Below are 18,009 nucleotides of genomic sequence, written 5' to 3'. Positions count from 1 at the left end.
TGGCACGTGCGGTTATATTGGCAGGACAGACATAGAGGAGATTATTGCGGTGTGAATGGGCGCCGTCATTTTCAGTGCAATGGCGAGATGTGGTGCGGATGTTGGTTGAGGGACTCCAGAAACATCGCGGCCGCACTTGCATGACGTCTGCAACATACTCTATTCAGGGCAACCGCTGAGCTTCAGGGCGATCACTGTAATGTTTGAGCATTGCAGAAAACGACTTTTATACGAGCTGATGTGAAATCGATACGTGGCAATGAAATTCATAGTTTCACACTTGGCGCCATTGTCCCGACGATCTCCTCTCGTTCATGCAATCGTTCCCGCCAGAGGTTGCTTATGGGCAAACGTTTTTAAGACAATTTCAAGATTTCAAGTGCTTCGAACTACTCTACTGATTATCAGGCTGCCGAGCCGATTGGCCTCGAATATCAGGCATATGGGCAGTGACAGATATCAAGTAATTAGTAGCGTAGCGTGGCAGCCACGCTCAATTTCCGTGGTGAAAGGAGTCGACGACTACCCAGAGGTCTGAAACTAGCTTGCTGATAGAACGCTGGGCCAGTACTCTTCTCAGACGCCTCAAGAGACGTGGATTCAACTGAGCCTTAACCTCCTTTACTCTGGTTTCTGAGGACCAGATAATGCAACTTGCGATCAACAACAGCCATAAAAGTATTTGGTGATAAGCACCTAAGCGACAAAAACAAAATTTCCATCCACACAGATACCCCTTTTGCCTGAAACAATCTTCTTAGAATCACCCACGGGCACAGATTATGGCGTCATGCCGGGAGCATTCCTGCGAGGGTAAAAGTTTCTTCAGCTGGTCTGTATTTCAAGCTTCCCTTCGTGCGCCAAAATTATGCCCCTCAGGATAGGTTCTTCAGTCGGTCAGCGTCTATCGTCGCACTGTAACATAAAATGTAAGCTGCCTACGATTCTGCGCAAGCTGATCTTTCGTACGACCGGGATGAATCTTCCTGCAAGCTGAAATCCTTCCGCATGCTTTAAGTCCCATACATCTTTCGCCTCTACGCCTTTCAATGTGCGGGTGACATTGAAATATATCACTTCATAGTATGTTGCTATCCAGCTTTTTTTTATGCCAATTTTTCGGTCGCATTGGTTTCACCAATTTTTTTATGCCTCCAGATAATCCACGTGGTGGTACTCACGCTGTTCCAGTGCAGTTTCATTCTGTGCCCTGCGGCGGATCAGGCGGGGCGAGCTCGTCTGCGTAGAAGTTTATATCGAATCACCTGCTCGTATTTCTGAGTAGGTATGTCTCAGTATGACGGGAGTTTTCAGTCTATGATGACCTTTAAGTAATTCTTCCAGGGGTGCCATTGTAAATCTGAGAATGCGGACTCGGTGCATACAAAGGAAATAACGGCAGCTCTTCGCCTCTCCAGGGTTAACCATATTTCTGCGTGACATGACTGCAGATTATCGTGTCTTTGCTATTGGCACCTGAAGGAATGATGACTGATCCTTGGAGGCACTATATTTCCTACCCCATTGTTATCTCCAAAGATAACCGCAGACAAGGTATAGTCGTTGCAAGCCAATAATGCGGCTGCGCGCATCGTAGGGAGCTTAATGTGGCGAAACACTGGGAAGAAAATTAACTTGTTTCCCCTGTACTTATTAACAAGATATCCTACTGGTATCAATGTCTGCAACTTAAACATGGGGTGGAAGACCACTATCGCGGAAGCCTATTCATCAACGTAATTTTTGTCCATTTTCTTATTAATGTATAATATTTTTTCGCCTTGTTATCCGCACCCCTCATGTAATGTTCCGAAAGGGACCTTTGACGATAATAAATAAATAAATAAATAAATAAATAAATAAATAGAAACTTTTGGGCACCGTTCAACAAAAATGCACAGTATGTAATAAAATACAAAAAAAGAGTGGCCGTTGTCGGAACGGAATCCATTTAATACATCTGATTCCAGATCAAGAGGAAGTAACTGTATTGTTTGAGACATGGTCCGAAACGTCGCCGGCAATCTTTTGAAGCACACTCGAGAGGAGCTGTTATAAGCTCCTGCTAGTTATTTTTATCACCCATTTGTATAATCCTTAATGCCTTTATGAAAGTACTCCTTTCCTGATATAGCTGCCTGCGAAGTATATACAGCGAGGGATGAATTTTATTAGATGTCTATGGATTAAGACACCCGAAAAGAAGTTCCTTGCGGGGGTTGCTTGCAGTGGGCAGTATCTCACCTGCCCAAAGTAGATCTGTGTGTAAACGACCACTGTAACAAATCCGCAAGGAAAAATCTGGCTTAAAACAAACGCTGAAGCTTATCAGCTCTTTCAAAGGGAACCGTAATGGCGGACAGAGACTCGATCAGCTCCAGTGTAGCGCGTGGGAATCCTCCATGGGAGTGCTTAACTTTTTCTCTCTTATCTCTGTTCCTATATCCATCCTAAGCCCCGTTTTCGTTCTCTGAAAATAGTTCTATGCTGCGATTCACCACCAGCACAACCTTGGGAGTTTGGATAATGTGACGGCTACACGTGAGACTGATTGCGTTTGCATCGGTTGGGTGCGTTCCCAGCTAGCGCACTCGTGGCAAGAGTGCTGCTTTCAAAGAGGCGTCACTTTCTCGGTGTTTCTAAATGCACGCTTCTATTTTCCCTACAAAGACGAGGGCTTTCTCTTTAAACAAGGACGCTCTCCTTTGCAGCCTATCCGCACATGATCGAAAGTACGACAGCTTCTCTGCTACGGTTGCGGTTGTCCCATGATTGTCCTTTAAGAGAAGAGAAGGTTGTTTTCATGAAATCGGCTTGGTTTGTCCTTTCGTGACTAAGTACTACCGGGCTAACATAACTACAGACATGAAATATGTGATTTTTTTTCAACTATCCGCTATAGGCAGGACTCGGAACTGTAAGCTGAGACAAACACGGCAGCACGACCAGGTACTTTGCACGCTGTCTCGATCGCAACGCAAGAAAACGTTTTTCGGCCACTCGTGTGACGCGTAAACATTTCGCTTCAAGTGTACTTCGCAAAAATTCACCTTTCTCAAAATATTCTATTTTCATTCTCTGCAGGTGTTCACAGGGCGTAAGCTGAAGGCAGAAGGTCATAACGGATTTTCACCATACGCACGGGTGGTGCACTTAACCGGGTGCCATCCCACCGGGACAGCTAACCACATAGGTCCTCACAGGAAGTGTCATGGACTTTCAGTCGGAATACGACCTCGACGAAGTGACAAATGGTGAGGAGGAGTGGCGAGGGGAGGTCGCGTTCACCGTTTGCAGCCTGGAGTATGGTCACACTCAAAGAAAGGTACACTGGACATATCTTTTTACACGAGAGACAAGATTCAAATATATTACAAGTCATTCACAATTGTGCGAAACAGAGGGAAACACACAGTGCAGTACTCGAGAAATTCTAGAGCACTAAGAGATATTACAACAGTACACCAGTAAATCAGTGAGGCGAAGAAAGAAAAACAAACATTAGTAACCATGTTCTGCGAAATTCTGACGACCGAAGGATCGCGGAATACTAGCGCATTTTCTCTCGCTCGTTCGTGGCTGGCGGACAGAGTTGTGGCCGCAGAAGTCGTGGGGTAGCGCTTTCTTGTAAGCAACGGAACTACGTGTATGCGGTGTTCAGAGGTGTATGCGGAGTTTGTTTAGTAGCTTAATTTTTAGGAGCGTTTAGTAGCATATTTACAGAAACATCGAGCTTAGAAAATCTTTTTCTGATCACATTTCCGAAAGCTGCACCATCTGTTTTTTCGTTTCTCAGTGGTCTGTAGTGCGTTCCTTGCCACACTCAACATCCTCCGCCGTGGATACTGATCTCTGATATTGCACAAAATATTAGCTGTGAATTCCGCACTGCTAGATGTGCTTTTTTTGCGACGCCTTCAATATTTTATAAAAAAGTTTTGAAGAATATTTATAACCTCACGGGAAATTGCGGTCATGGATATTATATCTTCTCTAGCATATCGTAGATTAGCGAAAATCAATTAGAGAGTGTGTATGTACGTCCACCAAGTTATGTTCAACCAGTCGCGCTTCCGTCGTTCGTGTGGACACATGTTCACGAAGGTGAGGCCTGCAATTGTGGAAAAAAAGCAAACTTGAGAGCCCTTTTTCTTAGGATGATGTTGTGCAAATACTTTAACTGCAACTGACCTGTTTATGCAGAAAACATACGCTTGCCGTTTAGTTTACGTGCCATTCACTGGTTAACACCAAAATAAACTAGACATACGTTTTAGAACTCAGACAAATCACTCGTATTCTTTGTGTACGCTTTCTTCTTTAATTCTCCTTGCGTTATTCGTGATAATTAGCATAATTTTTATAACCAGTCGACGCTGTATTTTCTGGCTTTTACTGATATCGTGAGTGTGCACATTTCCTTTCATGGGGAAGGGGTCCTTGACAATTAATTTTTTTTTTTCATTTCTGTGCTTGTATATTCGTCGCATTTCATACCAATTTCACATGCCACTTAGTTTTGTGTGAAGTACTCAGACATGTTGATCTGCTCAGGTACAATACTAAATTTGAAAGTGGCAATCTGAATTATGGAGTGTTTAATTACAATGAAGTGCAAGTGCCTTCCTTATAATTGCGCCACCGCGGTTGCACGGTAGTTACGGTGGTCGGCAGCGGCTTCGATCACGGCGGTGTTGGTCGCATATCGAAGGACGACGAATGCTACAGACCGTAGGGCTGCGTGATGTCAGTGCACGTTAATAAGCCCCACGTGATCGAACTTATCCATAGCCCTTCACTACGGCGCTCCCCATAAGTTGAGTCACACTGGGACATAAACCTGATCAAACAAAACGCAACTGATGTGCTTCGAAACATTTCAACCAGTGTATGGTCTAAATTCAAAGAGTGGATAGAAAATAAGGTTAGGGCGTTGTAATAATAATCATAAGCACGACCACGCCCACTACAGGGCAAAGGCCTCTCCCATGTCTCCCCATTAACCATGTCCTCTGTAAACTGCACCCATCGTATCCCCGCAAATTTCTTGATCTCATCCCCCAAATAACTTTCTGCCGCCCCCTGCCACGCTTGCCTTCTCTTCGAATCTACTTCGTTACACTTAAGGACCAGCGGTTATATTGCCGCCGCATTACATGCCCAGCCAAAGCCCATTTCTTCCTCTTGATTTCGACTAGGATGTCATTAACCCATGTTTATTCCCTCACCCAATCCTGCCGTTTCCGATCTCTTAACGTTACACCTATCATTTTTCTGTGCATAGCTGGCTGCATATATGCTCATCACTGGATAACACAGTGATGGGCATATATAAAGCCTAAAGCTACACAGAGTGCGCAAACATCAGACGCCACCGCGATATGGTGGTTGCTTTACGCACAACCGGGTTTAAAAAGCTTTAAAAGAGCGCGCGCAATTAAAGGAACTTGCTTTCCGCCGTAAACATGCCTGTCTTTCACTTTTTCATAAACTTTATCGTCAACAATTCCTGTGTCAAGATTTCTTTCAGGAACCTGCCGCCAACTTTCCACCCCTCGATCATTCTTTTAAATTAAAGCGCACGCCATGGCGCACATCCCTTTTTGCAAAATCATTCATGCCACGCACGATCATCGAATGCAACCGCTTACCAACCAATATCGTTACCGAATTTAACACATTTAAATTTCAAGAAGTGATCTCCGCTTTGAGTACCATCTACCGACATCGACAGTTTTAGTAGTGCCAACCTTTGCCATCCCATATGTTATGAAGCGCACGTTACTCTATGTATTTAGATTTAGTAATTCACCTGTTGTTGTTATTCTGCCCGGTATATTTCTTCTTCTTATATGATATTTATTTGCATGACTGCCTATAATAATTTGTTTTATTGTGGGTTTTTTTTTCATGTCACATGGTAAGTGTCCTTTCTATTGCCTACCCCCCCTTACGTAGTACACACGAAAGATGGCCTTTAAGGTTATTTTAATAAGTGAATAAATAAATAAAAAGGCAGTCCACTTCTGTGTGCTATCGAGACACATTTTCAAGCCAGGCAACAGAAATTGAATCAACGGTTATTTGCACACTGTGGCTTAAGAGTCAAAGCCCTCGCTTGAAAATTCTTCTGATAGTTCGATTAATCGTCAACTGGGTGTATTTTCTCAGTATGTACGTGTACCGTATGTTAGTCGGAAAGTTGGTTTTAGTGAAATGACCATAGGTTACGGCGTTCTCGAAGCACTGCACGAGTAGGTACGAAAATATCCTATTTTCCCTAACATACACTGGTTAACAACTTTAATTTCAGAGGCAGTATCCAGTCCCGAGCACCTTCCTATGAATTGTGTTCCACCATCAACGTCGACCTCTGAGCTCGGAAATGTGGCCAATACAAATTGGGAGGACTTGGGGCCATCGCTGGCTACGACTGAAGAAAATTATGTTCGGTATCAGAAGCTTCAGCCAACAGAAGAGGAGTTGAGGTGCATGTTCATCCCGTACACTTCTACGAATTTTCCCGACGCTGTGAGACACATCGAATTGCACACGACTGAGAAAAAATGTAAATATCACCCCTCCCCAGCGGTGTCTGAGGCGCCCTGCAAACTTGAAATGCATATGGCCTCCGCTCACACTGAGGAAAAACCACACAAGTGCGACCAGTGCCGTTTTTCAGCTCCCTCACCTAGCCAGCTGCTTCGACACATGCGTACGCACACAGGTGAAAAACCCTACAAGTGCGACAGGTGCCCTTATGCAGCGGCTACAAAGGAAACGCTGGCTCAGCACAAGCGTACGCACACAGGTGAAAAACCCTACAAGTGCGACAGGTGCCCTTATGCAGCGGCTTTAAAGGAAACGCTGGCTCGCCACAAGCGTACGCACACAGGAGAAAAACCCTACAAGTGCGACAGGTGCCCTTATGCAGCGGCTTTAAAGGAAACGCTGGCTCAGCACAAGCGTACACACACAGGTGAGAAGCGCTACAAGTGCGAAATCTGCCTTTATACAGCACCTACACTTAGTTCACTCACTCGGCACAAGCGTACCCACACAGGTGAAAAACTCCACAAATGTGAAGTGTGCCCTTATTGGTCGAATAGGAAATACCGTTTAAAACTTCACATGCGTAAGCATATGAGAGCAGGGGTCTTTAACTGTACTCTATGTTCATTCGTGGGTTCAAGCACTGAGAGCCTCAAGGAGCACATGTCCGGACACGGGGAGTGAGTTCTTCATTAATATGCGCAGGTGATGACGATGCGTAATAGTGGCACATGCCACACCGCAGAAATAACTATCCACTTTTTGCGGACAAGCGTGAGGTAACTGTTTAATGTACGGCAGACATACGGTATTTTTGTGCATAATTTTGCGCAGACCTTTGCAGCTGCAGCTGCATGTTCTTATTAATTTGCATTATTTTAGCAGTAGACACAGCGCATCAGGTGCTTCGGTTCTTACGTGGACAGCCAGATGGTGCACCTTCTGTGTAATGTCGATACCAATAAAGTGGAGACTGCGAATGCAATGTCGTTCAGCGTAAGCTCTTTCTTGCTTCAAAGTGCAACTTGTCGAAAAAACATTAAAGTTGATCACAGGTACAAAAAAAAAAAGGTCTTTTATAGACCACCTTTTATAAATCGAAGTTAACTGGTAAATCCGTTGCTTCCTCTGAACTTTTCGCGTTAAAGTTACCACAGCATTTTCAGGCTGCGCTTTATGGATTTACAACAATTTTGTTCACTTAGAATTAAACATTTTGTCTCTTTTATTCCGATCTCAGGAACGTCTCAGCAACTTCCATGAATCTTTGATGGAATGCGGATGTCAGTCGTCATCATCACCAGCCTGACTAAGCCCACTGCAGGGCAAAGGCCTCTCCCATGTCTCAATTAACCCTGTCCTTCGCCAGTTGCGGCCACCGCATTCCCGCTAATTTCTAAATCTCATCCGCCCACCTAACTTTCTGCCACTCCCTGCTATGCTTGCCTTCTCTTGGAATCCACTCTGTTGCCCTTAAGGACCGGCGGTTATCTTAGCTTGGCTGTCTATCCATTATATCATCGCTTAGAGCATGCGGTTAGCTAACGAAGTTTAAGAACAAATCATCAAACATTTCGTGTACTTCATGTTTCCCCAAGTGAAATGTTTGTCAAGCCGCTACGCAGTAGACATGCATCTGGCTGCCGTCGCATAGCCTGGTTAGATTTTTAGACAAATAAGACGAATAATTGGCAGCTACTTAATTACATGAATATCTGCTAACTATATAGCTGCAGGAAATATTTTTCTTGCCGGGCCAGCATCACTTATCGCATGAGTTGGTTGTGCGGGGTCCCCTGACCTTCCCCAACTGGATAATACATGTGAAAACTTTTGTTCGAACACTTAAAACTTGAAAGTCATTGAAAGTCGCCATCTTTTTCCGTACCGTTGTATACGTGCATGCATATCATTCACGAGTGCGTCGGGTGTACTAGGTGCTGAGGGAACTCTAATCAAGGGAAGGAAGGCAGAGAAAAAATGCTCAAGTACGCGGGGAATGAACACCAATGCCCGAAAATTCTCAAATGATGTCCGTTTTGTTCTAATCAAGGACTTCCGCATTTATAGATATCGCAAAGTGCGCATTCACGATTATGGTACGTACAATCTGCGGTTTCGCAGCCAATGCCTATGTTTGGAATCTGACTTCTCCTCATAAGAAATCTCACCTGGCTACCTGGACAATCGAAACAAAGAATCGTGGTCTGCTCAGACCAACAAATCATCAATGCGAAGTACAGATGAAGGGCTGCACTGCATAATTCAGCCCGGCTGATTTCTTTTACGGCATCACTAAAGGGAAAATTCTGACTGACATAAATTGCGAGTACACTGATCGCTTCACAAGCGAAGTAGTTCCGGCTTGTAAGACAAGCATGAAGTATCGAAGCAAAAGAGGCGAAGAAATGTAAACTAGAAGAAAGAAGCAGGTTCTTGAAACGATTATGGATGACAGCAGATAGGCGACCAGGCAGTAAAATCTTTCCCTCCTCCCCCCACCCCCCATCCCCTTCATCCAAATGGAAGAGGGAGGAGTGGGTGAACGTCATCGAAAACGCTCCAGCGTCCTCTGTTATTCCTGTACCCCAACCTCGTCATCCGACCTTTCCCGACTTAAGCTCCCATCCGCCTTGTTCTCGAGCCTTGGTCTTCGCTTCAAATATTTGAATCTGTTTATCCTGCTGTCTGCTGTTATAGCGTCGGAGGAAGGATCAGGATTGGTTTCATAACGTAAGCTTGAATTATAAAAAAATTAATTGGACTGAACATCGATTTTCTTTAATTTATATAAAAACCTGGCTCTCTACGGAGAAAGTTAACTACTGAGCTAGTTGGTTTTCAGCTTTATTATCGTGATTTCCACCGCAACGAGGACATATACAAGAAAAAGGACGACAAGGGCGCTTATTGCAACTGCTTAATCAGGTGAAAGCAGTCGACATATATAGCCTTTCTTGTCGCAGTGCACATGTACAAGACGCCAAGAAAACCACACCAGTTTGATCAAAGCAGGCGTCAAAGAAATTGCCCCTCAGCCTCATAAAGAATAACTGAAATGTCAGTGCCTCAGCTCGAACCCGCTTTTTTGACGTAGAAGGCTTTCGGAGTTTCACGAGCCGTCTGCTTTCTGCCTCTACCGAGAATCCTCACATCGCGGAATCATGGTCTACAATTGGTACAAGCCCTTCAGTGTTCAAGTCTCTCACCCTCATTATTTTCAAAATCTTTTGCACGTTCCCTAAGTCGGTCATTCACGCAACGTCCCCTCTTCCAATACAGGATTTTCTGCAGGACAATTTAATTCCATAGACCATGTTAGTGGCGCGCTTTACTAAACGCTGCCCATATGTCTTTTGACAGCCGACCTTTTTGCTATCGCAACTTATGCGACGGCTTAGTTTACCAAGCTTGCGGCGGGCTGAGGAAGCCAACGGTACATTAAATCGGTTTGCCAGCCGCCGCGGTGGCTCAGTGGCTATGGTGCTCGGCTGCTGGCCCGAAAAACGCGGGTTCGATCCCGGCCGCGGCGGCTGAATTTCTTTGGAGGAGAAATTCGAGGCCCGTGTACTGTGCGATGTCAGTGCGCGTTAAAGAACCCCAGGTGGTCGAAATTTACGGAGCCCTCCACTACGGCGTCTCTCATAGCCTTAGTCGCTTTGGGACGTTAAACCCCATAAAACCAAACCAAATCGGTTTGCCAATTTCTTCAGGCCGCGAGTAACTTTTCGAGCGTAAGGTACCACCCCAGGCCTCTCATTTCCCGCCATTTCAATCCTGCATGCTCTAGCCTTCACCTTCTTCAGAGGCCCTTGTGCCAAAGGTATCATGACCGACTCATAGAAGCCGGGCTTCAACAAGCCTGTCCAATTAATTATTAAAGCTAGCTTGCATCTCATGTACGCACGACTTCCGGAGCGAGCACTGCAAGCAGACGGTTGCGATGCCCCGTTTTACAACCTTCGAGTGGGCACAATTATGCGGCACGAGAGCGTACTGCTCACGAGATGAATAAGCCCAGCCAATGTGCCCTTGTCAAAACTTAAAATATAAATCTAAAAACTGCAGCACGCGATTATCCGGTAGTTCAAAAGTAAAAGTTAGCCCTTTTCTAAATTACCTAAAATCATCTAGAACACTGTTTACGGTTGTCTCAGTGGACAGAGTCCGTTCCTTGTTTAAAACAATTAACAAGTCATCCATGTAGCGAAACACTTTAAGGATCTTGTCATTAAAGCTTGTCATTATTAATATAAGGACCTTGTCATCATTAAACATTGAGGCGCGCGGGTAAGCGGTGTCATCAGAGCCGGCATCGTCAAATGCCCTAGCTGACGTTTGGAGAACCAAGCATTCCAAGAAGCCGGTCTAAAGAGGTACAAGTGCAGCTTCAATTTGCTTACTATATCACCAGGATCATCGATCCGATGAGGCAATCCTTTAAATTTTAAGAAAAAGCACCCTCATAAAATCCAACACATCAGTGTGCTAGACTGCTCCTGTAGTGAGGCTCAGTTTATCTGCTTCGCTTATAACACGGCCACAACGTGGAGCTCATCCAGACAGGCTGTTTCAATACGTGCTGTTCCGTAATGCATTTCAGTAAAAGATAGATTAAAATAACAGATTATCAAGGTTTCTTCACTGCAATAAAAATTTTCATCCTTTTTGTTCTTGTTGATTTTTTTTTCTTGGTTTGAATGCAGGAAGTTAAGCTTCGAACATCTGCAAAACACTCTGCTCGGCAAATAACTGACTTTCCAAAGCGCATGGGCAGACTCAGAGGCAACCGTCTAAATCCTTCATATTGGTATGTATAGCGCAAAAGAAACGCAAGACGTACAGAATGGGGACACAGACAAGCGATGATTCGGAATTAATTTTTTATTACGAAAAATTACTCTCGTTATACAACTCTGTCATGTGATACGACATTCAAGAGCACTCGCGCAGGTACATTGCAAGGGGAAAACCAATATCACCACACTAAACCTGATCGAACAGGTCCCGCCCCCTCCCTTAAACTTAAAGACAAGATAAGGAATTATCAAGGAGTGAGACCTCTTTATCAACTAACTATCAGGCTGGCTTGCACACTGCGACTGGTTTTTCAGAAGAAGTAATCCTCCATCAGTTATCTTGTTGTTTTATTTTTTTGCTTAAATAAAAACTTTCTTATATAAACCAACACTGCCCTGTAACTTTCAATATGAACAGTTACCAACTTGTCCAACTGTCCATCCTTCTTCGACTAAATTCTGTAGTAACAAACGAAATGAATAAATCACAACTTTGATTTTAATATTATGTAGTCAGCTTCTCACATAGAAGGTTTCGCACTCAGCTAATGATACCACCAGTAGTATTAATATTCATGACTTCAATAATGCATTAAAGAATCCATGATACAGTATGAGTATCTGCATTAGAAATCAATTTCGGTTGTTTATCTTATATCTCTGTCAGAAATACAATTATTAAGAAGATTGGGTACAGGTATTTAAGGCTCTCCGCCGGAAACTTGCCCGTCTTTCACTTTTTCATAAACTTTATCATCACCCATCGCTGCTTTGCTGATTTCTTTCAGGAATCTACTGCTCTACAAAACACTCGTCCGTTCAAAAATTGAGTACGCTGCTCCAGTGTGGGACCCATACACTAACTCTCTCATTGGGTTGCTTGAATCCATCCAAAATCGCTCTGCAAGGTTCATAATGTCAAATTACTCCCTCCATGCCAGTGTTTCAGAAATGAAAAGAACGCTTAGTCTTCCGGATCTTGCCATACGGCGCCGCATTTCGCGCCTCTGCACATTTCACAAAATATATTACGGCAACGAAACCTTAAAGCAGTCCTTGTTTACTCCTCCAGTGCACATATCGTCCCGCAGAGATCATCAACTAAAGGTGCACATTCCACAGTGCAGGACTGTCCAATATCTAAATTCCTTCGTCCCCAGAACAGCCTCGGACTGGAATCACCTGCCCTCCACCGTCGTCGTCATCAATGATTCTCAGAAATTCAAAATACTGTTAATGCTTATGAATTGTAACTGTTTATTTGTTTCTTTCTTTCTATTTTTTTTGCCTACTCCTCTCTGTAACGCCTGACCGGCCTTGAGAGTAATAAAATGAAATGAAATGAAATGAATCTGCCGCCTATTTTCCAGCCCGCCATCATCCTTTTAAAGTGAAGCGCATGCCATGCCGCACATCCCTTCTTGCAAAATCATTCATACCACGCACGATCATCGAGTGGAACCGCTTACCAACCAATATCGTTACCGAATTTAAAACATTTAAATTTCAAGAACTGATCTCCACGTTGAATACCATCTCACGACATCGAGAGTTCTAGTAGTGCCAACCTTCGCCATCCTATATGTTATGAAGCGCATGTTACTCAATGTATTTAGATATAGCAATTCACCTGATGTTGTTATAGAATTGATTTGAATTGAAATAGCTTTTTTTGCACTAAAATACAGATGAATCCCTGCGGGTGGCGTACGGCTAAAAGCTTGGAAGCCTCACGAGGCCTTAGCCCCCTCACATCAGTTACAGCCTGCAGCAGCAGACACACATTTTCTGAATTTGAGCATGTACGCGGTTGCAATAGCATATCATGTTCACGCTTTTCAATTACAACACAGTGAATACGAGAAATACACAGTACAATGCAGCAATATAACTAAAGTGCAGTTCGAAAGTTTTGAGCAGGAATGACGGTACATATGCATCCATGTACACATGAAACGAAACTAAGCCATAACTTGCGTACGTTTCGTACAAACTGGCGTTGCGTGCAAACTTCAAGTTTCTAATAACACAATTCAGCAGAATTGAGTATTAGCGTATATTACAGTCTAACGAAGAGCAGTACGAAAGGGAAACAAAAGAACAAAATTAGGATAATAGTTGCAAATGCATGATAACCATGTAGAAGAGGTTTACTATATTTGTAATGTGTTTATGATTCTAGAAATATATTTGAGGAGAATAGGAATGCTCAATAATATCGTTTGAAGGCTCTGAATGGTTAGCTGAAGTCAACATAAGATTCGTGTATGTTAAGCAGTCTAACTATTTGCTAGTCCATAGCCTGTTTGGCATAGTTCGTTCTGAATTTTTGTACCTTTCTCTTAGCACCCGGTATATTTCTTTTTCGTGTATGATATTTATTTGCATGACTGCGTATAATATTTTTTTTATTCTGGGCTTTTTTCATGTCATATTGTAAATTTCCTTTATATTGCCTACCCCCCTTTTGTAGTACGCTCGAAAGAGGGCTTTTAAAGGTATTTTCAATAAATGAGTAAATAAATAAAAAGGCTGGCCAGTTTCGACAGCTATCGAGGTACACTTTCAAGCCAGGCAACACAAATTGAATCAACGACTATTCACACACTGTGGCTTAAGAGTCAAAGTCCTCGCTTCAAAATTCTTCTGCTTGTTTGATTATTCGTCAATTTGGTGTATATTCTCAGTATATACGTGTACCTTATGTTAGTCGGCATAAGTTTGTTTTAGTCCAATGAGCCATAGGTTCTGGCGTTCTTGAACCACAGCAGGAGTAGGTACGAAAATATCCGATTTTCCAAAACATACACTGGTTAAAAACTTTAATTTCAGAGGCAGTGTCCAGTCCCGAGCACCTTCCTATGAATTCTGTTCTACCATCGACGTCGACCTCTGAGCTTGGAAATGTGGCCAATACAAATTGGGAGGACTTGGGGCCATCGTGGGCTACGAGTGAAGAAAATTATGTTCGGTGTCTGGAGGCTAAAGAAAAAGAGAGCCGTTCAGGTGCCCGTACACTTCTATGAATTTTCCCGGCGTTGTGAGACACATCGAATATGTTTTCACTGTAACTGCTATGTAAACGGTCTTCTTGGCCTTAGTCAAGCTGCGTGAGCAGCTTTTAGCCAAGGAGACCCTCCAGGCACTTTCTGGAAAAAAAAACATTGAATTGAATTGAATTGAATTGCACGCGACTGAGAAAAATTTTAAATCCTCCCCGTGCCCTGCGGTGTTCGAGGCGTCCAACAAACTTAAAGGCATATAACCTCCTCCCACCCTGAGGAAAACCACACAAGTGCGACCAGCGCTGTTATTCAGCTGCCTCACCTAGCCAGCTGCTTCGACACAAGCGTACGCACACAGTTGAAAAACCCTACGAGTGCGACAGGTGCCCTTATGCGGCGACTACAAATGACAACTTGGTTCGGAAAAAGCGTACGCACACACACGAAAAACCTTACGAGCGCGGCAGGTGCCCTTATGCTACGACTGCAAATGACAACTTGGTTCGGAAAAAGCGTACGCACACAGGTGAAAAACCCTACAAGTGCAACAGGTGCTCCTATGCAGCGACTACAAATGACAACTTGGTTCGGAACAAGCGTACGCACACAGGTGAAAAATCCTACGAGTGCGACAGGTGCCCTTATGCAGCGACTACAAATGACAACTTGGTTCGGAACAAGCGTACGCACACAGGTGAAAACCCCTACGAGTGCGACGGGTGCCCTTATGCAGCGAGTACAAATGACAACTTGGTTCGGAACAAGCGTACGCACACAGGCGAAAAACCCTACGAGGGCGACAGGTGCCCTTATGCAGCGACTACAAATGACAACTTGGTTCGGAACAAGCGTACGCACACAGGTGAAAAACCCTACGAGTGCGACGGGTGCCCTTATGCAGCGATTACAAATGACAACTTGGTTCGGAACAAGCGTACGCACACAGGCGAAAAACCCTACGAGTGCGACGGGTGCCCTTATGCAGCGATTACAAATGACAACTTGGTTCGGAACAAGCGTACGCACACAGGCGAAAAACCCTACGAGTGCGACGGGTGCCCTTATGCAGCGACTACAAATGACAACTTGGTTCGCAACAAGCGTACGCACACAGGTGAAAAACCCTACGAGTGCGACGGGTGCCCTAATGCAGCGACTACATATGACAACTTGATTCGGAACAAGCGTACGCACACAGGCGAAAAACCCTACAAATGTGAAGTGTGCCCATATTCGGCGAATCAGAAAGGGCACTTAGACCGTCACATTCGTACGCATATCAGTGCAGGGGTCTTTAACTGCACCCTACGTACATTCGTGGGTTCAAGCACTGACAGCCTCAAACAGCACATGTCCGGACATGGGGAATGAATTGTTAATAAATACGCGCATGTGACAACTATGCTTAATATTTTCACATGTTTCTACACAGAAACAATTATCCACTTTTTGAGGACAAGTGCGAGCTATTATGTCTAAAGTGTGGCGGACATCCGGTATTTTTGTACAGAATTTTTGTACAGAATTTTTGTACAGGATTTTATACATACATTGGCAGCTTGGAGTCGTTAACATTCGCCGCTTACTGTTGCATGTTCTTATTAATTCGCATTATTTTAGTAGCAGACACAGCGCATCAGGTGCTTAGGTTTTTACGTGGACAGTCAGATGGTGTGCCTTGTTGGTGAAGTTGATACCAGCAAAGTAGAGACTGCGGATACCACGGTCATGCAGCGTAACCTCTTTCTTGCTTCAAAGTGGCGCTTGTTGAAAAAAACATGAAAGTTGACCACAGCTAATAAACACCCTCGGTGACACGCCGAACCATTTGTTTGGAGACGGCCTTTTAGTCTTATTTAAATGACAGATTCGTTGCCATACTTATTCTTGCCGCGTTAAAATTGCCACAACATTCTAGACCTGCGCTACATGGATTTACAACAGGGCTTCTCAGCTACAGTTAAACATTTTGCCTATTCCATTCCAATCTCAGGAACATGTTAGCAACTTCCTTGAATCATTGATTGAATGTGGATTTCAACCGTTAACCTTCCAGCAATTTCCACGGTCTAGCCAGTATATCATCGGGTAGCGCATGCGGTAAGCCAACGAAGTTCGAGGTCAAATCAACAAACATTTCGGACACCTCATGTTGAGCCGAATAAAACGTTTCGCAAGCCGCTACGCAGTCGACGTGCATCTTTCAGCTGCCGCCGATCCTGCTTTGATTTTCCATCAAATAAGCCCAATAAATGGCAACTCTTTAATTCGACCAAGAAATACTAACTATATCGCAGCGCTAAATATTTTTCTTGCCAGACCGGCGTTATTTATTCAAAACTCTTCATAGAATGCCGAAAACTTGAAGATCGTTGAGTATTGCCACCTTTTTCTACACTGCAGCATGCGTACATGCCTATCATTCACGAATGCGTCAGGTGCAGTGCGTGCTGAGGCGACTCTAATCTAGAAAAGGAAGGGAGAGAAAAAAATACTGGACAAGTACGCGGGAAGCAAACACGAACTCCTGAAAATTGTCAACCGATGTCCTATTTTTTGTAATAAGATATCGCAGAAATATATAGGTATCGCAAATTGTGCATTCAAAATCATGGCACGTCTATTCCGCGGGCTCGCAGCCAATGCCTTTGTTTGGAACCTAACTTCTGCACACACTTTGCACCTGGCTACATGGACAAACAAAACAAAGAATTGTGGTCTGGTCAGAGCAACAAATGAAACGCTGCTGTGCAGTGCACAGACTGCGGAGTACATGAATAAGCATGTACAGTCTGTGTCAAAAGTATACAGTCCAAAGTGTCTGCTTCTCTCCTCTTTAGCGCGGCTCCTCTTTCATACTCAGGGAACCTAATCTCATGAAGGCAGGAGGAATTTAAGTCCTGAACGATATAAAGCTTAAGACTATCCAATGTGCGAAAGAGCCTCGCCACACGGCTTGGAGTCAAACCGTTTGCGCTGTATATTTTTGACAAAGACAGTACATGCTTATTTCTGTGGTTTAAACAGTGGCAGCCTTAACTAGCCCATGTTGAAACAGGGGTGCGTGAAACGCGCATTGACTATGCAGCTACTGACGGGTGTGACGTGCCTCATCATTTAAATGAGCGTACTAAATTAGCTGAATGGTAAGGAGTATTAGGAATCTACTTTCGCGGACTGCCAGTATTTTTCCACATATTCCTACTCAGAGACCAATGCAAGACCATTATAAACCAGAAAGATGTTTTTTTTTTCTCTAAGTTCACACTGTTGTGTTCCTGAATGTCATTTTGTTTTTGTTTGTTGTTTTTATGTGTATACCTTTACCGTCTACATAGGTGTCTACTTGCAAAACAATATTTCAATTGTTTATTGGCCAAGTAGCTACGTACAGTGACCGAACGCTCCGCGTGTGCTACCTTGGACGATGAACAGCTCAACGCCCCCACTCCAGCGGTTTTGTGCTTTGTGTCGTGCGCGTTTGTATGTACTATGCTCTGCAAGACCTTCATGCGCGTGCGACCTGTACATATGTTATTATATTAATATGTAAATACATTTATTCCAGTGTACCTCCCCCCCTGTCCTCTCTACTATCCCCTCAACTCTTTCATTTCACTTCTACACACTTCCTGCTATCCTTTATTTCCGCT

General features: G+C 43.9%; 1 protein-coding gene across 1 annotated transcript; it reads left to right on the top strand.

Annotated features, from left to right (window-relative positions):
- Window positions 1–3,211: 3,211 nt before the first annotated feature.
- Window positions 3,212–15,727, top strand: LOC149335808 (uncharacterized). The gene is made up of 3 exons (XM_089554017.1): window positions 3,212–3,254; window positions 14,184–14,357; window positions 15,051–15,727. The coding sequence occupies exons 1-3, from the start codon at window positions 3,212–3,214 to the stop codon at window positions 15,725–15,727; spliced, it is 894 nt and encodes a 297-aa protein (XP_089410143.1).
- The last annotated feature ends 2,282 nt before the right edge of the window (window positions 15,728–18,009 follow it).

This window comes from Amblyomma mixtum, chromosome 7 (assembly GCF_055824585.1).
Source record: "Amblyomma mixtum isolate Tamu chromosome 7, ASM5582458v1, whole genome shotgun sequence".
In the NCBI taxonomy this organism is placed as follows: Eukaryota; Metazoa; Arthropoda; class Arachnida; order Ixodida; family Ixodidae; genus Amblyomma; species Amblyomma mixtum.
The sequence above is the reverse complement of the archived record's forward strand: the minus strand, read 5'-3'. Positions and strand labels throughout refer to the sequence as shown.